This window comes from Schistocerca nitens, chromosome 7, assembly GCF_023898315.1.
Source record: "Schistocerca nitens isolate TAMUIC-IGC-003100 chromosome 7, iqSchNite1.1, whole genome shotgun sequence".
NCBI lineage: Eukaryota > Metazoa > Arthropoda > Insecta > Orthoptera > Acrididae > Schistocerca > Schistocerca nitens.
In genome coordinates this window covers 312,234,736-312,259,094 of record NC_064620.1, presented here as the reverse complement: position 1 = coordinate 312,259,094, position 24,359 = coordinate 312,234,736, and the positions used below count along the sequence as shown (strand labels likewise).

General features: G+C 39.8%; 1 protein-coding gene across 1 annotated transcript in view; it reads left to right on the top strand.

Annotated features, from left to right (window-relative positions):
- Positions 1–24,359, top strand: part of LOC126194821 (trifunctional nucleotide phosphoesterase protein YfkN) — a 202,068-nt gene that overhangs the window by 72,182 nt on the left and 105,527 nt on the right. Inside the window, exon 6 of the mRNA XM_049933147.1 lies at positions 13,526–13,642. Coding sequence (XP_049789104.1) covers positions 13,526–13,642 — 117 coding nt within the window. The remainder of the gene's footprint in view (positions 1–13,525; positions 13,643–24,359) is intronic.

Genomic DNA, 24,359 nt, shown 5'->3' with positions numbered 1-24,359 from the left:
ATAGTTTGTAATTAAATACGACAGTGGTTTGAGTACAAAAACCTTTTAGTGTTAAAATTTGTGCATCATGGTCTGAAAGGCCATTCACCCTTTTACTAACAGAATGCCCATCTAGTAATGAAGAATGAATAAAAATATTGTCTATGAATGTGCTACTGTTCCCCTGCACCCTAGTTGGAAAAAACACAGTTTGTGTCAGATCATATGAATTTAGGAGATCTACCAACATCCTTTTTCTTTTACAATCATGTACAAAATTAATATTGAAGTCACCACATATAACTACTTTCTGGTACTTCCTACAAAGTGAATCAAGAACCCTCCCTAGCTTAAGCAAAAATGCTCTGAAGTCGGAGTTAGGGGACCTATAAACAACAGCAATTAGAAGTTTCATTTCACTAAATTCAACTAATGCTGCACAACTTTCAAATATCTGTTCAGTGCAGTGTCGTGATACGTCTATGGACTCAAATGAAATACTGTTTTTTACGTACAGAGCCACTCCCCCACCCCACAAGGAACTCCTTGAGAAACAGCCAGCTAATCTGTAGCCTGGTAAAGGCTACAGTATATTAGGATTTCTTCCCATTGCATCTGCATATGGATGCAAGAAGAATGACAGCTTAAATATCCATGTGTGTGCTGTAAGTTGTCTCATCTTGTTTCTGTGATCAAATGGTTCAAATGGCTCTAAGCACTATGGGACTTATGGTCCCCTAGACTTAGAACTATTTAAACCTGACTAACCTAAGGACGTCACGCACATCCATGCCCAAGGCAGGATTCGAACATGCGATCGTAGCAGCAGTGCGGTTCCGGACTGAAGTGCCTAGAACCGCTCAGCTACAGCGGCTGGCAATTTTCTGTGATCCCTGCAGCAGTGACAAGTAGGGAGCTATACTATATTCCTAGATTACTTGCTTCATACCAGTTCTCGAAACATTGTAAATGGGCTTTCAGCAGATAGATGATGATCTGGGTTTTTACATCTGCCAGTTTTCATCCCCTCAATAGGTGGGTATCTCTCTCGTTCTACGGTTTCCTGCCCCATGTTTTTTTTATCTTCCTCATCTGATTCCCCTCCCCCTTGATGAAGGAAACAATGGTTCCGAAAGCTAGAAAAGATTTTTTAAATTTTGTGGGTGTGTTTCAGCATTACTGGACTTTAATTACTGTAGTTAAGTACTGGTCAGCCATTCTGTCGCCATATCATTTTATAATTTCCAACTTTTGTCATTTCTAAAGAGACACTTGCATGAATTGGGCGACCTGTACCCATTTATGCTGTCCTTTTTTGTATATGTTTAATACCTGCTGTCAGTCCACTTTGGTTGGGTTGCATGCATTTCAGCAATATTCTAGGATAGGCTTCATGTGTATTTCGTAATCTGTTTCCTTTCTAGAGCCTACAGGTTGAGCCTATGTGGTAATTCTATTTCATATTCCCACAAATTGTTACACATAGGTATTTTATGAATTGACTTATTTCAAATGAGACTCATTGATATTTTAGTCATGTATGTTGTATGAAGTGCATATTTTTCAACAGTCAGAGCAAGTTGCCAGTCTGCATAACACTTTGAAATCTACATCAGGTTACCTTCCATTCAGAAAGCTGTTGCACTCAGCGACTGTTATATTGACTTGTAAATTATAGATTGCAGCGATTAGTCATCCTTTTTATATTTTATTGTGCAGATCTAGATTTCGGCTAGAAGCTAGCCATTCTCAATTCCCTATAATTTTTTTTTTCAATGCATGTAATTCCCTGTTGGTCGGGCTTCATCCACAGTTCATTGAATATTGAGTAGTATTCAATGAACTGTGGATGGAGCCCAATCAACAGGGAATTACATGCATTGAGCAAAAATAATAGGGCATTGAGAATGGCTAGCTTCTACCCGAAATCTAGATCTGCACAATAAAATTTAAAAAGGGCGACTGATTGCTGCAATCTATAATTTACAAAACTTTGAAATCTTATCAAGATCTGATAGGATATTTGAACAACTTTTTCTCAGACAGTAATTCATTATCAAAAAGAAGAAAATGTTCAGTTAATTTTATTTGCCACATTATTAATATACAACATGAAAAATAAATGGCCCAACATGCTTCTCTTAGCTGTCTTTTCTGTTGTCGTTATGCCATGCTGCATTTTCTTCACCAAGAAATTCTCAAACCAGTTGCCAATTTTGTTTGATGTCCCAATGTTACCGTACATTTTGGTGTCAAATTGAGCCAAATCCTGTCCAGAATTCAGAAAAATAAAGCATCCATCCAGTTGCTTTGGTCCATGGCTTTCAGGACCTCAGGTTAAAAAAGTGCAAATTGGGTTTTTCATGGGTGACAATAATATCTATATAAATTATCATTGCGGTTTTGTAATAATTAAATTGGGACAGCCCTGGATCCTCCTTGTAAAGGAATGTTTTGAAACTTGAGTTCAGCATTTCTGCTTGAACTTTTGTTTTGCATCGTTTGATAATAGATAAATAATTCCTGATTAATCCAGGCTCATCCTGACCTTTCCTTTCATTCTGATTAAGTTCCAAATCCCTGCATTTATGTCACAATTTGTGCATATCTGTATATATTGATGCTTTATAAATATAAGTTTCACTACCTTTGTTAGCTAATGTTTTTGGAATGTCAACCGAGGGTGGCCTAGAAAAAACACCCAGGTATAAAAATGAATATGAAGTTTATTGTAACGCATATCACCAATTATTCCTAACAGGAGTTAGTTTGAAACACAGTAACTGAACAGTGTGCAACAATTGAAGTCTGAAAGGGACATGTAAAAGTTAAAGTCCCCTGAGGATGAGCAAAAGTTTAAGTCCAGAGTATTGTTGATGAAGAACAAAGACAAACATTACAATTTCCAATTGCTGGTGTCAGAGGCCATTTCTCTTTAGTGTAGTGGCTCCAAATGGTGTAGGTCCGTATCTAGCCGCTTCTGGAGATGAAGGTTGACATGGATGACATTTTTAGCACCTTATTGGTGACACGCGAGTGAGATCCTGACTGTGGAAAAGCTTTTGCAGTCAGTGCCTGACCCAAAAAAATCACTCGGAGAGAACTCTCAAGTGTAGCCTAGGCACTGACCTAAATACTGCCTTGGCATCAGGACATTGGAGGTACGACTTTCAGTTATGTGGCACATGGAGGAGAAAAGGTCTGTGGGGCCATTGACATCTGGCCTTGTTGCCAGATGGAGCACATCCATACCTGTAAAGGTTTTCAAATGTTGCTACCAGTCACTGGTAGTTCAAGAGTGTGACTCGTAATGGTATTTGATAACCTTTTTGTATTTTTGAAACAGTCACAGTTAATTACTATTCAGTATGGCTGGAAATTACAACCTTGTCTGTTTGAAGAACTGCTCCCTGCGCCATGCGGGGTTGCCGCGCAGTGTGAGGTGTCTTGTCACGGTCCGCGCGGCTCCCCCATCGGAGGTTCGAGTCCTCCCTTGGGCATGGGTGTGTGTGTTGTCTTTCGCGTAAGTTAGATCAAGTAGTGTGTAAGCTTAGGGACCGATGACCGCAGCAGTTTGGTCTCATAAGACCTTACCATAAATTTCCAATTTGTTCCCTATGAGGTCCATGTGCACATAACCCATCTGAGTAGTGGGTTGCTAGCTGGGTAAGCATAAGGCCTTGACACACCACTTTGCATCATGGAGGGGTCTGTTTTCTTTAAAATAGCATTAGTGAACTAATGTCTTGGGGAAAAATGAGATATATTAGAGGTCTTTTATGTAACAAAACTTAACTTTACCTAGTCATTATAAATGGTAAGTGACTTGTGGGAATTTAAGCAGTTTTCTGTGTACAGAAGAAACAATGTTATTGATCAACTTGTAAGAGTCATTATTTATAAATAACAAAATGTCATATAATTCTTGTGTGTTAGTTCATGAAAGATGTTTGTAGTGATTTTAAAATTGTGAACTGTGACAGGGATAACTGCGTCCAGCTGGTATATAGTGCTTTGTGATTTTTCTTGGGATTTAACATCTTCCTGAAGTGTTGCTGTAACATTGTTAAACTGAGAAACATAATATGGGGCAAATGTATGTTTTGTAGTTGATAATATGGTGAAACCCCACTAATTCAAACTAATTGGGATGGGTTTTAGCCCATATTATCGAAAGATCGAATTACAGAAATGTTTTCTAAAATAGTTATCTGAAGATAAAATACAACATTCTGTGTGTAACATGATTAAATAAAAACTGCATGAACAGTAATATTATGTGAAATAGTGTAAAATATATTCAATTTAAAGGTAACTTATGTAATGATATTGCAATAATGAACAATAGGATTAAACAAATTAAAGTTACAATACATATTCAAATGTTCATTAAAAAATCCTGATGTATACACTACTGCACATATACATTACTATATGAAAAAAAAAAAAAAAAAAAAAAAAACATTTTCGTGGGCAGATCTTGTGTAGTACACATTCCGCCGCTAGGTGTGTATAGTGCAATTCATTGGCAGTGCAGTTTTGCCTGTGTTGTCGACCTGGCTTGTTCTGTTCATCTGCTGTGATTGTTTTTGCTAGTGCTGTTTTGTTCTTGTTCCATTTTTTATGATGGCAAGTTTAAGTGAACAATGTACAGCTGTGAAATTTTGTTTTCTAGTTGGTAAAAATACCGCTGAAATTGTTTTAATGTTGAAAGCAGCTTACTAAGATGATGCTATGGGCTAAAGCCAAGTGTACGAGTGGTTTACACAATTTAAATCAATTGATAACAAACCTCTTTATGGACTCCATCAACTGCCTGAACTGACAAAAACATTGAAAAAATTCGAGAGCTTGAGCTCACTGACCATCAACAGACAATTGATTAGCTGTCAGAGATTAGTGGGTTATCTTGGAGCTTGGTTCAGCAAATTTTAATGGAAGATTTGGGAATGAAAAGGGTAGCTGCCAAATGTGCAGGGTGTATACAACCCGGGACAACCGGAAGATCCGGGAAAAACCCGAGAATTTTTTCATCCGGGAGAAAACCAGGAAAAACCCGGGAATTTTTCATTGTTTTAGTTTTCAATTAAATTTTTGTGGTTTTGACAGGTAAGAACCAATACTCTAACAAAGGATATTACTGTATCCCGCTTCTGCAGAATAATATTGCAGCAACAAAACGTGAACGAGAGAAAAAAAAACCAAAATAAAACTTCAGTCGCAAAGGAAATACGCCATATACGACAATAAAACATAGTGCCCATACAAGCATTTGCAAAACAGTGAAGTGTGTCAAAGGCTTTGGGAAGACTATGCAATGCTTCCTAACAAGAAATTGCCTCCGATGAGTGCGACGTGACAGCTGTTTACATTAGATTCGTTTGAGCAGTTGTGGGCGGGCTCTTGTGCATGCCCAGTTGAGTCGCGTATGAGTAGTACTTTCTCTCGCTTCTGGCTACAGATGTGTGGCTGGGTGCCACTATCTAATATTGCCCCGGTTTGTAAATATCGGAGATCCGGGGCTTCCGGGGCTGATCCACAGAGCAGTCTGAGTTGTAGTGGGAAGTCTCCATGTGACCCGTGTTTACGTTTAGTGATTTTGCTGTTTTCTCTTCATTTATTGCTCTCACATTAAATGAAAACAAAATGGATTTCTGCGGCTGGGAGGTATCAAATGAATTAAAATACGTTCGCATAATTATGGAAGTCTAAAACATGTTATTAGTTTCAGGTTTTATTTCCACCTTTGTGACAGCCAAGCATTAATCGCCTTGAAGGACAAGGAAGTTATTTTTGTCGGTTTGCTAAAGAGATTTGGCTTTTATTAATATTTTGCATTGAGGCAGTCAATTTATTTGAAACAAGGTGTTTAATTTCACACTGTTGGGTAGTTTCAACTGTTCGCAGCATTTCAAGTGCACATTTTCCGTCTTCTAGCTCGTATGGCATTATGCCAGAATAAACAACCAAACATGAGATAATACAGTACTGGTAGTCCAAGAAAATTTACACCCAAATGTGGATGTACGAATGTGCACTTTAAGCCGAATTATGCATTTTAGTATGGTTCACGAAATTCTGATGCTCTTGAAGTATCCTCTGATGCCTTGTTTCTTTTATGACATAATGCAAGATCTTTTAATGTTTTACACGTACGAACATGCGAGGTTCCTGCGTCATTGTAGCTGCGCAAGCGCTGTGATGCCTGTTATCTGGTGCTGTCTGGCAACTGCTGAAGCGTACCAATTTCTGACAGGTCACGTGAAAATATTGCGAATGGTGGTTTGAAAAGCGTTACTTTCAAAGTAAATTTCCTTTTATGCAAGATGAACTATGTGCAAGAATGTACGATGAATTTCTTAAATCAGAGAGCGTTTGACTCTCATTTAAAAATCAACTCTTTGAGGACGACCATCTAGAAGAATTTTGAGCTCGGAAGATCAGACATTTACGTTGTTATTAAAAAAATTACTGGCACGTTTGTGTGATGTATCTTAAAGTGTAAGATATGCAAAAAAGATCATTATATGTGGAAGCTTAGCTTCTCCTGCAACTTATTAATCTTCGGGACCAATATTATATGTGAGAGCTTTGTTTTTCTTGTAGCAACACTGTGTATATTAATTTAAATCATTAACTTTTCTTATTTGTGTGTTCGCGCTACTTAAGAGTGATATTGCTATTGGCTGACTACATCACATGTCCTATCAGCTGGTGAGATCACATGACATGAGCTATGACTGGCTTACAAAACCAAGTCGCAATCTCGATTTCTATGCCTCAGAAAGTAACATGCGGTGTTTGGTGGAATTCGAATTTATACCTTTGTAACACGAAAATATGCAGTGTACATGTTGCTGCACATCAAAGATCTTTCCGAAACGTGCCGCCTCCCCTCCCCCCCTCCCCCTCCCTCCCCCGCCCCTCCACCGAGTTTCGTTTTCTAAAGTGCCAGGAAATTCTACGTCGGTGTATAAAACCATAAACATTCAAAGAATTGATTAAGTTTTACAGTGCCGAGGAAAAGCATACTGTCACTTAACATGAAAAAACTGTACTTTCAACCGGGAAATCCAGGAAAGATCCGGGAATTTTTTTTCTTTGTCCATGTATACACCCTGGTATTCCTCAGGTTCTGACTGACAATCAAAAGGAATGTCAAGTTGAAACATGCCTTGCTTTGAAACAACAGCTTGAAACTGATCCAGATTTTCTGTCATTGGTCATTACTGGTGCTGAGTCATGATGCTATGGTTACAACCCAGAAACAAAGCAATAGTGAAGCCATCGTAATCCTGCCCCCCCCCCCCCCCCCCCCAATGTCAAATCAAACATCAAAACAATGCTGATTTGCCTTTTTGATGCCAAGGGTGTAGTTCATTCAGATATTTGTTCCCCCAGGTCAGACCATCAATCAAACTGTTTATTTGAAAGTTTTAAGAAGATTGTGCAGCAGTGTTTGTCAAAAAAGACCTGATTTGTGGCAGGCAGGAGACTGGTTCTTCCACCCCTACAACACACCTGCACACACAGCCATCTCTGTTGGACAGTTTTTAGCTAAAAATGGCATGGTTCCACTGTCCCATGCACCTTACTCACCTGGCCTGACTCTGTGCAACTTTTTTCTGATTTCCACGCATGAAAAGAGGCATGAAAGGACACCGGTATGACAACATTGAAAAAGTCAAGAAAAAAACGAGGGAGGAGCTGTCAGCTATGTGTAAAGAGGACTGTAAAAAAGTTTTGAACAATGGAAGCACTAGTGGGACAAATGTATTAGTTGGAATGGAGAGTATTGTGAAGGGGATAAGGTTGTTTTGTAAAAAAAATTTAAAATATATAGCTTTTAAAAAATAATTCAATTTTGCATTGATTACACTCTGAAATTTTTCCCGAGGGCATGCAGCTTTACTGTATGGTTAAATGATGATGGCGTCCTCTTGGGTAAAATATTCCGGAGGTAAAATAGTCCCGCATTCGGATCTCCGGGCGGGGACTACTCAAGAGGACGTCGTCATCAGGAGAAAGAAAACTGTCGTTCTACGGTTCGGAGCGTGGAATGTCAGATCCCTTAATCGGGCAGGTAGGTTAGAAAATTTAAAAAGGGAAATGGATAGGTTGAAGTTAGATATAGTGGGAATTAGTGAAGTTCGGTGGCAGGAGGAACAAGACTTTTGGTCAGGTGAATACAGGGTTATAAATACAAAATCAAATAGGGGTAATGCAGGAGTAGGTTTAATAATGAATAAAAAAATAGGAGTGCGGGTAAGCTACTACAAACAGCATAGTGAACGCATTATTGTGGCTAAGATAGACACGAAGCCCATGCCTACTACAGTAGTACAAGTTTACATGCCAACTAGCTCTGCAGATGATGAAGAAATTGATGAAATGTATGATGAGATAAAAGAAATTATTCAGGTAGTGAAGGGAGATGAAAATTTAATAGTCATGGGTGACTGGAATTCGAGAGTAGGAAAAGGGAGAGAAGGAAACATAGTGGGTGAATATGGATTGAGGGAGAGAAATGAAAGAGAAAGCCATCTGGTAGAATTTTGCACAGAGCATAACTTAATCATAGCTAACACTTGGTTCAAGAATCATAAAAGAAGGTTGTATACATGGAAGAATCCTGGAGATACTAGAAGGTATCAGATAGATTATATAATGGTAAGACATAGATTTAGGAACCAGGTTTTAAATTGTAAGACATTTCCAGGGGCAGATATGGACTCTGACCACAATCTATTGGTTATGAACTGTAGGTTAAAACTGAAGAAACTGCAAAAAGGTGGGAATTTAAGGGGATGGGAGCTGGATAAACTGACTAAACCAGAGGTTGTACGGAGTTTCAGGGAGAGCATAAGGGAACAATTGACAGGAATGGGGGAAAGAAATACAGTAAAAGAAGAATGGGTAGCTCTGAGGGATGAAGTACTGAAGGCAGCAGAGGATCAAGTAGGTAAAAAGACAAGGGCTAGGAGAAATCCTTGGTAACAGAAGAAATAGTGAATTTAATTGGTGAAAGGAGAAAATATAAAAACGCACTAAATGAAGCAGGCAAAAGGGAATACAAACGTCTCAAAAATCATATCGACTGGAAGTGCATAATGGCTAAGCAGGGATGGCTAGAGGACAAATGTAAGGATGTAGAGGTTTATCTCACTAGGGGTAAGATAGATATTGCCTACAGGAAAATTAAAGAGACCTTTGGAGAAAAGAGAGCCACTTGTATGAATATCAAGAGCTCAGATGGAAACCCAGTTCTAAGCAAAGAAGGGAAAGCAGAAAGGTGGAAGGAGTATATAGATGGTCTATACAAGGGCAATGTACTTGAGGACATTATCATGGAAATGGAAGAGGATGTAGATAAAGATGAAATGGGAGATACAATACTGCGTGAAGAGTTTGACAGAGCACTGAAAGACCTAAGTTGAAACAAGGCCCCGGGAGTAGGCAACATTCCATTAGAACTACTGACAGCCTTGGGAGAGGCAGTCCTAACAAAACTCTACCATCTATTGAGCAAGATGAATGAGACTTCAAGATAATAATTCCAATCCCAATGAAAGCAGGTGTTGACAGATGTGAAAATCACCGAACTATCAGTTTAATAAGTCACAGGTGCAAAATACTAACGCGAATTCTTTACAGACGAATGGAAAAACTGGTAGAAGCCAACCTCGGCGAAGATCAGTTTGGATTCCGCAGAAATGTTGGAACACGTGAGGCAATACTGACCCTACGACTTATCTTAGAAAATAGATTAAGGAAAGGCAAACCTACATTTCTAGCATTTGTAGACTTAGAGAAAGCTTTTGACAACATTAACTGGAATGCTCTCTTTCAAGTTCTGAAGGTGGCAGGGGTAAAATACAGGGGCATGAAAGGGAAGCAGTGGTTGGGAAGGGAGTGAGACAGGGTTGTAGCCTCTCCCCAATGTTATTCAATCTGTATATTGAGCAAGCAGTAAAGGAAACAAAAGAAAAATTTGGAGTAGGTATTAAAGTCCATGGAGAAGAAATAAAAACGTTGAGGTTCGCCGATGACATTGTAATTCTGTCAGAGACAGCAAAGGACTTGGAAGAGCAGTTGAACAGAATGGACAGTGTCTTGAAAGGAGGATATAAGATGAACATCAACAAAAGCAAAACGAGGATAATGGAATGTTGTCGAATTAAGTCGGGTGATGCTGAGGGAATTAGATTAGGAAATGAGACACTTAAAGTAGTAAAGGGGTTTTGCTATTTGGGGAGCAAAATAACTGATGATGGTCGAAATAGAGAGGATATAAAATGTAGACTGGCAATGGCAAGGAAAGCGTTTCTGAAAAAGAGAAATTTGTTAACATCGAGTATAGATTTAAGTGTCAGGAAGTCGTTTCTGAAAGTATTTGTATGGAGTGTAGCCATGTATGGAAGTGAAACATGGACGATAAATCGTTTAGACAGGAAGAGAATAGAAGCTTTCGAAATGTGGTGCTACAGAAGAATGCTGAAGATTAGATGGGTAGATCACATAACTAATGAGGAGGTATTGAATAGAATTGGGGAGAAGAGGAGTTTGTGGCACAACTTGACAAGAAGGAGGGACCGGTTGGTAGGACATGTTCTGAGGCATCAAGGGATCACAAATTTAGCATAGGAGGGCAGTGTGGAGGGTAAAAATTGTAGAGGGAGACTAAGAGATGAATACACTAAGCAGATTCAGAAGGATGTAGGTTGCAGTAAGTACTGGGAGATGAAGAAGCTTGCGCAGGATAGAGTAGCATGGAGAGCTGAATCAAATCAGTCTCCAGACTGAAGACAACAAGACCCTGATATTTCTTATAAAATGAAAGCCTACATTTTATGGGAAAGTTACACTGATCAGCCACAACGCTATGACCACTGACCTACTGTCAATAAAAACCCGTCCAGGCAATAGCAGTATCACCTGATGAATGATTGCTAGTCAGACACATTCACAGTGCATGTAGTATCAGTGAATGCGCTGTCCATGTGTAGAATGGGGGAGACATGCGATCTATCTGAGTTTGACCAAGAGCTGATTGTGAAGACCCTGAGGCTTGGCACAAGCATTTTGGAATCTGCATGATTTGTCAGTTGTTCAAGGAGTGCTGTGGTGAGTATCTTTAACATATAGTGAAACCAAGATGAAACCACATCCATACATCATGGGACTGGATGGGCACCCCTCATTACAAATATTGCACATTGTAGGCTGGGCAGACTGGTAAAACAGGATAAGCAGCAAACTGTGGTGGAACTAAGATCAGACTTTAATGCTGGGCAGAGTACAAGTGTGTCTGAACATATAGTGCACTGAACACTCCTAATGATGGACCTCCGCAGCTGACGACCCGTGCATGCCCCAATGTTATCATCATGACATTGGCAACTATGACTGAAATGCACTGGGACTGGACGTTGGCACAATGGCAGTGTGTTGTACGGTCTGATGAATCCCGATACCTTCTTCATAATGCCAAAATCTGTTGATAATGGCCTAATTTTGTGAGACACTCTTGTGCACTGTTCTTTTGTCACTTCTTGCTGCACCTCTTTCAACATAAGATTATATTAATCTCAATAAAATTGATAAATGTATCCCAATTTTCCCTTATTTTCACCATTTCAAACATTTCTCTAATACCTGTTCATTCATCAATATCGTTGACTTCAGTCACAAACGTTCTTTGTGGTTGTAGCTGCAAATACATTCTGGAAATGTGAATCTTCTATTTGTTCAAAACCAATAACTTTATTCCATTTGCTGATCGAGTTGAAAATGGCACTCTTGTTATGAAGGGCAGTCAGTAAGTAATCCAGCAATTTTTTTCTGAAAGCAGATTGGTTTTATTCAGGATTTCAATACACCATATTATTCCCTGCTGTTTTGGCTACTAAACCGTATTTTTCAACATAATCTCCATTTAGTGTGACGGCCCTATGCCACATTACTGGGAGGGCCTGTATGCCCACATGGTACCACTTTACTGGATGATGTCAGGGAGTCAACGTCTTGCTGCATCAATGATCTCCCTATCATCCATGTATTGCTTCCTGCAGAGTGCACCTTTCATTGGGCCAAATGGATGGAAGCTGGAAGGTGTGAGATCTCCGCTGTAGTGTGTATGAAGTTGTGTGAGCTCCTCCTCTTGAGTGTACAGATTGGTGTGGGGCCTTGTGTTGTCACGGAGAAGGAGAAGCTGATTTGCATTTTGGTGGTGTCGAACATGCTTGAGTCATTTCACGAGGGTAGCACAGCAAATTTAAGAGTAGACCGTTGCACCACGATGGAGGACATCAAACAGAATAACCCCTTCAGAATCCCAGAAGACTGTCGCCATGGCTTTACCAGCTGAGGATGGGCTTTGAAGTTTTTCTTCAGAGGATATATGATGTGTTGCCACTCTGTGGATTACTGCTTTGGTTTGCAGTTCAAAGTGATGAACCCATGTTTCATTGCCTTTGACAATGTATGACAAAAACTGTAATGATCAGCCTAGTTACATGCAAGCAATTATGTAGAGATGGTCTTCTGTTAGGTGGCAAGGGACCCAGTTGGTACACACCTTTGTGTACCCCAACTGGTGGATGAGTGTGTCAGCACTACCAAAAGAGACATCCAGTTGAACAGTGAGGTGTTTAATTGTGATCCATCAATGACTCTAAATGTGTGTGTCCACATATTCTAACATTGCAGGTGTCACAGCTGCGTGTGGCTGGCCAGAATGCGAGAGACCAGACAGGTTTGTGCAACCTTATTGCGATGATGACAGATGCCTTGCCTAACAGCTCACCATGGTTTTGATCACTGCCAGGTCTACATAGATATTCTGCAAGCACCCATGAATTGGGTGAGAAAAAATGAAATGTTTTGGATTACTTATTGAATGCACCTCATAATAAGCTTTCATTTTCGTGAAGACCTGTTCACCAATATTGTCTTTGCCATTGTCTTTGGCATTGAAGAAAACCATTCATTACTCATTATTGGCCACAAGTGAAGTAGATGGGAAGAAAGAGGATGTATTCAACATTTTTCATAAATGAAATTGACGTGTGTGATATCCAGTATAGTAAGGAGGCATTTCACTTCACCATCAGTATCATTGTTAGTTCTGAATTAGCAAGGTTTTACTGTAATTGAATTCTTTAAGGTATTAAATTATCTCTCTGTGAATTTGCAACAGGCTGCGTATATCATATGGATAGATTCTTTCATCACTGCTCTGAAAAATAATTTAATATTGAAAATGGAAACCAAGACTGTGTTAGTTCTAAAAGAATATTATGTTCTAGAAAATCCAAAGGTTGTTTGTGCGTTTTTTTTCATTGAAGAGATGGTGTGTGTGTGTGTGTGTGTGTGTGTGTGTGTGTGTGTCATATGTGCAAGAGCAATATGTAAACCACACTAATCTCTTACAATACAGGTACAAATGAGAAAAAACTAATATGTGACATGTCAGGCACCAGATTGCTACATTGATAGCTGCTACATTGGTGAATAAATATGACTTGATTTGGTATTTATTTTGCAGGTTGGTCTTGTGGAAAAGGAGTGGCTGGACACACTTGCAACTATAAACCCAGAAGAAGTAACATTCCTTGATTTTGTGGAAGCAGGCAAGAAATTAGGAGCTCAGCTGAAGCAGGAGGTATTTATTTCTGAAACTAGTAATACATACAGGGTGTATGAAAAAGAACTCCCTTGTTTTAAGTATAAATTTAACTGGGAAATTAATGAAAAATTACATCAATGAGTACATATCTTGAAAGAGAATTCCTTCAAGTTTTGTTTAGTGTTAGTAGACTTCAGCGTGGGATCCGTTTGTTGCCCTGTGCATGTCAAGATGATATTCCACTTCTCGCCACGTATTCACTGACATTTCAGATGTAACTGTCCAAACCGCCATTATGATTCTTTCCCATAAATGATTGATGTCTCTGATCTTTCCACTGTACACAACATTTTCTATGTGACCCCAAAAGAAAAAGTCCAGTGGGGTTATGTCTGGGCTTTACGGTGGCCAATTTGTAGGTACGCAACTTAAGTCTTTTATGCGCATCATCATACACAGTACCTTTAGGCACTCCTAATTGTACCGAGCGAGGTGGCGCAGTGGTTAGACACTGGACTCGCATTCGGAAGGACGACGGTTCAATCCCACGTCCGGCCATCCTGATTTAGGTTTTCCGTGATTTCCCTAAATCACTCCAGGCAAATGCCGGGATGGTTCCTCTGAAAGGGCACGGCCGACTTCCTTCCCCATCCTTCTCTAAACCGATGAGACCAATGACCACACTGTCTGGTCTTCCCCAAACCAACCAACCAACCACTCCTAATTGTAGACTATGTCTGGCCAATAACTACTTTGGTCTCTGAACACACGAAACACGGATCTGTTCCACAACATCTTCAGAAGTTCGTGGTCTACCTGGTGATTTTGCTTTTAAAACACTACCGGTTTCCTTGAAAGACTTTAGCCAATGACAGATAGTTTTTGCTATAGGTGGTTCACCACCATACTGTCATCAAAAATTATATTGCACTGTTATAACTGACTCAGTTTTCACAAGCCAAAAAAACAACACTCGCGCTGTCTCTAGGTCGTGCAGACCTACCAACTCTAGTGGATACAAACTTGGAGAGTTGATGAAACAAATACCACAAACTAGAATAGCGTATGTCATTTTGTACAGATTCTAGGACACATTAAAACTAGGGAGTCCTTTTTCAAACACCCTGTATATGTGCACAATATATGCAATTAGAACATATCCTTATTGTGAGAAGGACTGAGTTCAAATGTTACTGATTACAATAACAAATCTAATTAATAGTAAGTCTTGGTGATTAGCCTTGGTGATTATATACAGTTTAGTAGCCAATCCATTGACAAAACCCATAGTGAAAAGCTTGACTTACAGCTGTCATGTCAAATTACAGCCTTTTAAGTTTAAAAATGGCATACTTTTAGCACCATTTTCATTGTTGGATGTGCCAGATATCACAAGGAGAAGTGCACATTGTAATTTTACAATATATCTGACATGTCTGAGTGAAATGTCATCATAAAAAAAGACCTATTTCTGGTCCCAATCCATTTGTCCCATTACTGGATATGAATACATATTGAAGATACATAATATGACTTACTTGTGTACAATTAATAACCAGTAACACACAGTGTGGTGTATTAAGCAGCCAGTGCATTGCTGTTGCCTGCATACATGGTATTGATGGTGTTTCGAAGTCTGCTTTTTCCATTCTTATGACAGTAAGCTTTTTGTAAGACTTAGCAACAGCCTGCTGCCAATGTTCTGGGACATAAACTTCATGCTGATTGTGAAATTTAGTTTTGTTGATGATACCAAAATCTTGATCGCATTAATCAGAACAATGTCCACTGAAGAAGTACTTATAGCTAACTATTCCAATCCCTGTTCTGTACATGACCCACAGCCAGAGCTTATCACAAGTTGGCTTTTGTTTTGCCTACCACAGTTGTCATTAAAGGCTGCAATGTGCTTCAAACCAATAGGTAATGTTTTCAGGAACTTCTCCAGTAAGCAAGAAATTTTCTTGTCAGCACTGTGTCCCACAGATAGATAGTAGTTGTTCCTTCATCTAGAATGCACACACAAAGATGTTAAGTCTACATTTACTGTGCCTTATACACCTTCATGCAGGTGAGTGCTGTTGCAGGGAAAATTTTCTGAAAATAAAATACAGTCAAAACAACTAGGTGATGATTTTTTTGCCTTCTCAAGTGAATCATTCTCATCTTTCACTGCCACTTTCTCTGAAGCTGATGGGTTAACAGAATAATATCATCATTTATGTCAGCCTTTGCATTAAGAGTTAAAAAATGTAAATGTGAAAATGCAAAGTATGGCAGTTTAACTACAGAGAAGTAAAAGTGAGTTCCTGTATGATTGAACATAAATTCAGATAACTGCAACCAGTCATTTATGAAATACCTGGTTATTACCATTAACGAGTCTTTGAGGCTTTTCAGAGTCATTTTCAGATGGCACGCAGAAGTCACGTAGTTATATTTGTGGCATGGTGTTACGTCTGGAGGTTATTTCTTGCAGTGGTATGGGCAGTATTTGTGTTAATATCGACATGGCAGCATCCATGTTCATTACTTATCGGCCACAGAATTAAGCACTATTCACCATAAATGCTGAGTGCCACCATATCCCAGCATACATCCTTCCTTCTGTTGGAAAAAAATAATTATTCACTTTCACAAAATATTCTGTACAGACTTTTGCTAATGTTAAATAGTAGTGACAAAAGTGAATTGCTGTGTGCAGTGCACAAAGCCAAAACATTTCCTTTGCGTGTATGTTTAACATAACTGTAGCTTGGCATGTGAATCATTGTTGAGTGACTAAAGGAAAATCCCAGGAAAATTAATGACAAAATGTATACCATGTAATTACAATGTTAGGAAAGCAACTAACCTTGAAGCTTATTGCCAGAAAAGATCATTCATGTTCTAATCCTCATTATCTGACCCTGTTTGTTTGTTTGTTATTTTCCCCCAAAAATATGGGTGAAAATCTTATCTAAAATGTTTTCAAGTTCAGAACTTGCATCAACATCAATTTTTATCTCTTCTGAATCACGGTGCACAACAATTGGTGAGCAATTGGGCTATTGTGTTGCCTCAGTTGACCATGGAACAATATTGTTAAAATCAGATGATGTACTTATTTCTGCCTGTAGATATCAAAACCTGCTGGACTGCCAGCTTACCTTTCTTGTTCATGCAACAGTGGACACTCGTGCCCATTCAGTCCTGAATTAAACTTTATGCACTGGGAAAATGCACTTGCCTCCTCTGACTTGTTAAGTACCTGAAATGTCAATGGAATTTTCTCTGAACTGTGATGACAGAACAACAATTGTTAAATTCTAACATGCAGAATGTCTTCAGGAAGGATTGTACTGGTTGTTACCTATCTCGTTTCTTGATAACTGAATGATTGTGGAATCTTACGTGGTATATTGTGGTAGGACCACATTCACACCATGTGTTTGTAATTGAGAATAATACGAGTAGTTCCAGCACAATTTCAGCAAGACTTATTTATTAGTAGCTGCTGAAAGATTACACACTGCAGATCTCATTTGTCTAGGGGTTTTCGAAGTTTTGTCAGCAAAATAATTACTCCAACAAGCATGGCCTGGGTTTTCGTCTTGTTTGAAATAAACACTACCGGATCCGAAATACTTTCAGCTAAAAATTATATTTATTCGTACTTTTTGTTTAGTAACTACAACATTTGCACTATGAACATTGATACTCTAAATGCATTATACTGTACTGGTCACATAAACACGTCCATCTCCCTTCAATCCCGACAAAGAAGTGGCGGGCAAGCCAACATGTGCCCAGAAGTTGCAGACATTTCTGCATTCCAGATTCTTTGGTCTACTGACCTTAATAAACTCCAAAGATACATATAAATAAATACATATAAATATACAACATTTAACATGTCAAATGAATCCATTTTTTATCATAAAAGAAAATATTCATAATTAAATAAATTAAACACATTTTATGGCATCATACTGAAGTTACCTGAACTCTTTACTGTGGGCATCGTTCTTTTCGTATGAGATAAACTTTATCTCCAACAGTTAATTACATTACAGGATCCACCATTTATACTTATGACACAGAACTTTTTACTTATGCATCACCACGCCTACACTGGCCTTAAATTCACTGCACTTCCACAACAATAAAAATTTTGAACTTTCTTCTATGTGCCCTGTAATTCTTGGTGATGTATCTTTATGCCTTAAATAGTTAGTCATTTGTAATCAATATATTCATCTTGAATTGCTCTGTATATGCATGAGACAGTAATTTGTGCCATGCCATCTTCTGTGGGTGCTTGTGAAATTTTTTTTCATAATGCTTCTCATGACACACATCATCTTCACTTTCAACATATCCCACATAAGTTGGTTGAACACTTTCTTGTGTGTGTAAGTTCACCAACCTGATTTCCGTTCTCTCTTCTCCATTGCCTCTCTGCTGGAAAGTCAGTTTGGAGCCATGAAGCTTAAATTTTAATCATTACTGGACAGCTAAAAAATGTCCGCAGCACCACAGTTTTGGTTTCACTTTTTATACATTTGTTATCCTTGAGGCTTATTATTTAAGTGATGGCCAGTATTTCAACTTCATACAATTGTTTAGCACATAAATTGGGTCAGTGCCCACAAATGTACTAGAGTCCAGCGACAGACTTACTCAAATAAATTGTAAAGTTATTGTAGCACAGATTAATGATGTACCATCTGATATTCATTGGTAGTTCTAACAAGTCACTAAACAAAATATTTAAATAAGCCACAAAACACTGTACATATTTACACTATACATCACAATACACATACTGTCTTATAGTAATCCACTGCACAAAAGTACATTGCAGTAATCCACTTAATCTGTTCTAAGTGAAAGTCATCTTGTTCAATAATAAATCACTCAAAATGGTACTGCTGGTCTGAATGTGCTACAAACTATCACACAGTTCAGTTAAAACACAGTCAGGCTTTAATTAATAAAACACTTGTAGGCTTTTAAACTTCAAAATTACTGCATTTTCATGCATACTGATACACATATTTGCACGGACAAACTGTACATAACAATTATACGAGCGAACATTGGTAGCAGTCTCGACATATGTGTTACATGTTCATTAGCCTCAGTACGACTGGGCACAGACTCCAGATCTCGAATGAGACAGACTATTTAAAGATCAGCATGGAAATTTGGGAACTACACTGTCATTTCAAAAATGGCTATGTTAGATTTTGTTATTCAGGAGGGACTGTAAGTATTGATAAAAATTTGGTTTGTGAAAAATGTTCTGGTTTAGGAATTTAGAAAAGTTTATGGAATCATTTTATGCACCTACATTAGGAATACCTGACTTATAAGAGTACAAATGCCAATTTGAAAATCATGGTAAATTATGTAAAAATCTTAGTGAATAAACACTTAATGAAGTATGTCATCTTGTGCACAAAATTCAAGGTAGTAAAAATATAATGGGAAAGGTTGGAATTCAACAAGCGTAGAGACAAAATTTGCAACGGAATATGTAGCTGCTGTTGAAATACATTATTTGAAAGTGGAACTGCCAATCTTTATAACTAGTGGTATCATCATACCCTGAAATACAAGGGTATATTGAAAAGTAATGCTTCTGAATCTTTTATGTGAAAACTGTTAAAATATTTCAAGTAAAACATACTTTATCAACATTCTACATCTTTATTCTTTGTTTCTGCATATTTATTTCTCAACATAGTCGTCCTGGTGGCAGACACATTTTTCTCAACGAGAGACCCGTTTGTCAATCCTGTCTCTGTTAAATGTTTGACATTGTTATTGGAGCCACAACATTACCTCTGCTTGCATCGCTTTATCACTACCAAAATGAAGTTCTTGAAGATGTTCTTTGAAGTTTTGGAAACAGATGAAAATTGGATGGAACCAAATTGGGATTGTGTAGAGCAGGGGCGGGCAGGAATTCTGCAAGTGTGCGGTGCACATGCACGGGGGCAGTTAACAGGTGTTCTGCGTGCACACAGGGGCAAGCTGGCCACCCGCTTCTCTCCCCTCCCCGCCATACCGTCTCTCCGCTTCTTCCTCTGTAATGCGTTTTGTTTCCTGGCCTGCTTTATTGAATGAAGGAATAAGGGTAGTAGGAGTGCTTGAAAGTAATCATTGTTTGAAAGAGTACCTATTACCTACGATACGTTTTATTTAATTATCACAGGTGGAGTTTACAATACGTTTAATGTCTGGAACAAAATTTCTACGTACAGACAAACGCAAACAGTTACACAAATTTTCATTACTGATGTTTGCTCTTAACCGAGACTTATTAATTTTCATAACAGCTTCACGATGGAGACGAGAAAACTTGCTGTGGAAAGTCGTGATAAAAATCTGTCACACGTCTTGCCAAAAGGAACCTGTCTCTCAGACGAGAATTACGCTGTAGACCTATTAATTCCATTTGCAAACTGGGATGAATATCATCTACAGAAACAGCAGATTGTCTCGAGAACTATTCAAAACCTTGGGATAAGTAAGATATATCCCCGAATCGCTTGAGAAATTCCTCTTTTATTGCACTAAGAATGGCAACATACTGAAATTTATTATAATGGCTTTCAATATTAAACTTCCACTGACCAGCGAGAATACTGTCACATATTATACATTTCCAATTTTCACATTTTTGCACAGAGAAAAAATGATTCTCCCATTCCTTTTTAAAAGATAGCAAATCTCCAATTCTCCGTTTCCTTGATTCACTCTGCATTTTCCGGTTACTGAAATTCACTACGTAGTGGTCGCTTCGCTTCAACGTCCGCAGCTTAGCCTAAAACTACACTGCGGCAACCTGCCGGCTGTCGCCACTGCTCCGTTCGACGATTGCACGCGAGCAGCACACGTGCAGCGCTGTGCGCTCATGAGCTGCGTGCAACGTTTGCCCGCCCCTGGTGTAGAGGATGACTGGTAACAGCAAGCACAAGGCATCAGATTGCTGTTGCATGCTGTTTCATATACACTGACATAATTATGTTGCACACTGCCATGTTATATTCTACAATTCAGAGGCCATTAGTGACAGAGGGCTGCAGATGTGTAGACATCGAGAATAAAGGTGTAGAATGTTATGTTTGTTTTATTTACAAAGCTTTAAGTATTTTCACATAAAAAAGTGGAGGCATTGCTTTTCAGCATGCCCTCATACATATTAGTCCTCAAGGTTTTTCTTAATATGTAATGAGATGGAATTTTCAATTATGTATCAGATACACACACAAAAGGTACAGACTAAAGCTAGCTTTCAGAATGGAATTCCTTTCTCAAGCTATAACACACGCGCGCGCGCGCCCACACACACACACACACACACACACACACACACACACACACACACACCACGCCTGTCTCGCTACATTGTGCTCATTCGACTGCCAACTCTTTCCTGGCTGATGGTGAGTGTACTGGGGTAAGGTGGGAGTGCAGTGTTTTGTGTGGTGAGGGATGGAGAGAGGTGGGAGGCAGGGAGGGAGTTGGGATGAAGCTGCTCGTGGGAGAGTGGGGAGCTGTCCATGGGCTAGCTAGGGATGCAGGTAGAGGGGGCATGTGGCAGAGGGCTGAGCCCTCAGTTTCACAGACTAGGGTGTGAGATGGCAGCACACAATTAGTTGACATGTATTGGGTGGGGGTATACACACACACACACACACACACACACACACACACATGCACTATTTGGTGGGGTGGGGGACAGCGAGTTACCTTAGGTTTAGGTCAAGGAGGTTACAGGAGAGAAGGATGTGTTGTAAGGATAGCTCCTATCTGTGCAGCTCAGAAAAGCTGGTAGCGGTGGGGAGGATCCATATAGCACAGGTTGTGAAGCAGCTATTGAAATCTTGCATGTTGTGCTCTGCTGCATTTTGAGCCTCTGGGTGGATCACCTTGTTTTTGGCAACAGTTTGATGCTGGCTGTTCATTCTGGTTGACGGCTGGTTGGTTGTCATATCAATGTGAAACACTTTGCAGTGGTTGCAGCCGAGCTTGTATACAACATGGCTGCTTTTTCAGGTGGCCCGGCCTCTGAATGTGTAGGATAAGCCTGTGAGGGGACTGGAGTAGGTGGTGCTGGGTGGGTGGATGGGGCAGGTCTTGCAACCGGGTCTTCTACAAGGGTATGATCCCTCTGGCAGGGGATTGGGGGTGGGAATTTGGTGGGTGGTGGAATACCAGTTTGGGAGGGGATGGAAGTATTTCGGGTAGGAGGTACCTCATTTCTGGGCATGATGATAGATAATCAGAGTCCTGACGAAGGACATGGTTCAGTCATTCCAGTCCCAGGTGATATTGGGTGACAAGAGGGGCACTTCTTTGTGGTTGGTTCTTGGGATGGATGTGAGGATTAGGTGTATGTGGGGAGATGGAACGGGAGATCTGTTTGTGTATTAGGTCTTGGGGGTATTGCCTGTCTGCGAAGGCCTTTGTGAGGCCTCCAGCCTATTGGGCGAGGGAGTTTTCATCACTGCAGACGTGTGTGCCACAAGTGGCTACACTGTATGGGAGGGATTTTTTGGTGTAGAAGGAGTGGCAGCTGTAAAAGTGCAGGTACTGATGATGGTTGGTGGGTTTGATGTGGAGTGAGGTGTGGATGGAGCCTACTGAGAGGAGGAAATTGACATCTAGGAAGGTGGCGCAATGGGTGGAGGAGGGCCAACTGAAGTGGATGGGGGAGAAGGTGTTGAGATTGTGGAGGAATGAGGATAAGGTTTTCTGACCTGTGCAGATGGGAGCTATCCTTATAGCACATCCTTCGCTCCTGTAACTTCCCTCACCTAAACTTAGGGTAACTTGCTGTCCCCCAACCCCTCACAAAATTGTGTGAAAGAAAATTAGTTATTAACAGGAGTTGAAGCTGTAATAAATGGAATAATTCCAACTTTGTGGGTCACACGTGTCACCCATTCTGCTTAGATGAACCCATGACATATTGTGCCGTTCATCTTTAGAATTTCTCTATTTGCTGCATTCATTTTGTTTCCTAAGGAACCAAGAAAGAGTACCAATATTCCAGGATGGGTTGGACAAATGGTCCCTTAACAATTTCCGACATAGGTGAGTTACTCATTAGATGAAATCTTGAATGAATCGTAGCTTGACACCTGTTTCTTTACAACTGTATGAAGATTGTCCCATCATAAGTCTGTGAAATCATTGTTTTTTTTAAATAGTTGTTACTGATTCTTGTGGCTTAGCTCAAGTATTTTACTCTGTCAATATGGAATCAAATCTCTTTTATGTTATTGTGCATTTTACCTTGAACTTTAACTTATGGACAGTCATCTTGTTCTCGTTTCCATAAATTTTATTTCATTGACAGTCAGCATTCAATATTTGTACAAACCAAACATTATCTGCAAGTTTTCCTGCATTTGACAACAATATTTTAACCATTCTCCAGCTCCTTACCTACTCAAGTATTTTCAGCTGAGTTTCTTAATTTGTCACATTTGCTGAATATTTTCCTATGGGTCTAACTTGTCTCCCCACTGTTGTAAATTGAGAAATTCACACCTATCTGTTGCCACTATATCAAAGATACTGCCCCAATGAGTGGATTTCTAAGTACAGTAGCTGTGCAAAATTGTTTCTGAAAGAAATACTCAGTGTGTTTCAGAACGAATAGTTCGTCTCCTCTCTCCTGCCCTCTATTTCACATGACAAAAAAATTCAGTATTTCATCCAGTTGAGCTGTATTAATGAATGTCAGATGAAAAGAATGAGTGTGCTGTATTTGAGTGCTACCTATGAACAGTTACATTGGAAGGAATGAAAACTATGACACTATTAAAAGCCCTTAGTTAAATTTTAGTGAGGATTAAGGTAATCAACCGAGGTAGATTCCAGTGACCAATCCAGACATTCACACTGTCTTGGTGGATTACTTTTTGAGGAACAAATCTGTACCTGAGAGGTAAAGCAGCATAAGTTAAATTTCCATAGTTTTGAAATACACTCCTGGAAATTGAAATAAGAACACCGTGAATTCATTGTCCCAGGAAGGGGAAACTTTATTGACACATTCCTGGGGTCAGATACATCACATGATCACACTGACAGAACCACAGGCACATAGACACAGGCAACAGAGCATGCACAATGTCGGCACTAGTACAGTGTATATCCACCTTTCGCAGCAATGCAGGCTGCTATTCTCCCATGGAGATGATCGTAGAGATGCTGGATGTAGTCCTGTGGAACGGCTTGCCATGCCATTTCCACCTGGCGCCTCAGTTGGACCAGCGTTCGTGCTGGACGTGCAGACCGCGTGAGACGACGCTTCATCCAGTCCCAAACATGCTCAATGGGGGACAGATCCGGAGATCTTGCTGGCCAGGGTAGTTGACTTACACCTTATAGAGCACGTTGGGTGGCACGGGATACATGCGGACGTGCATTGTCCTGTTGGAACAGCAAGTTCCCTTGCCGGTCTAGGAATGGTAGAACGATGGGTTCGATGACGGTTTGGATGTACCGTGCACTATTCAGTGTCCCCTCGACGATCACCAGTGGTGTACGGCCAGTGTAGGAGATCGCTCGCCACACCATGATGCCGGGTGTTGGCCCTGTGTGCCTCGGTCGTATGCAGTCCTGATTGTGGCGCTCACCTGCACGGCGCCAAACACGCATACGACCATCATTGGCACCAAGGCAGAAGCGACTCTGATCGCTGAAGACGACACGTCTCCATTCGTCCCTCCATTCACGCCTGTCGCAA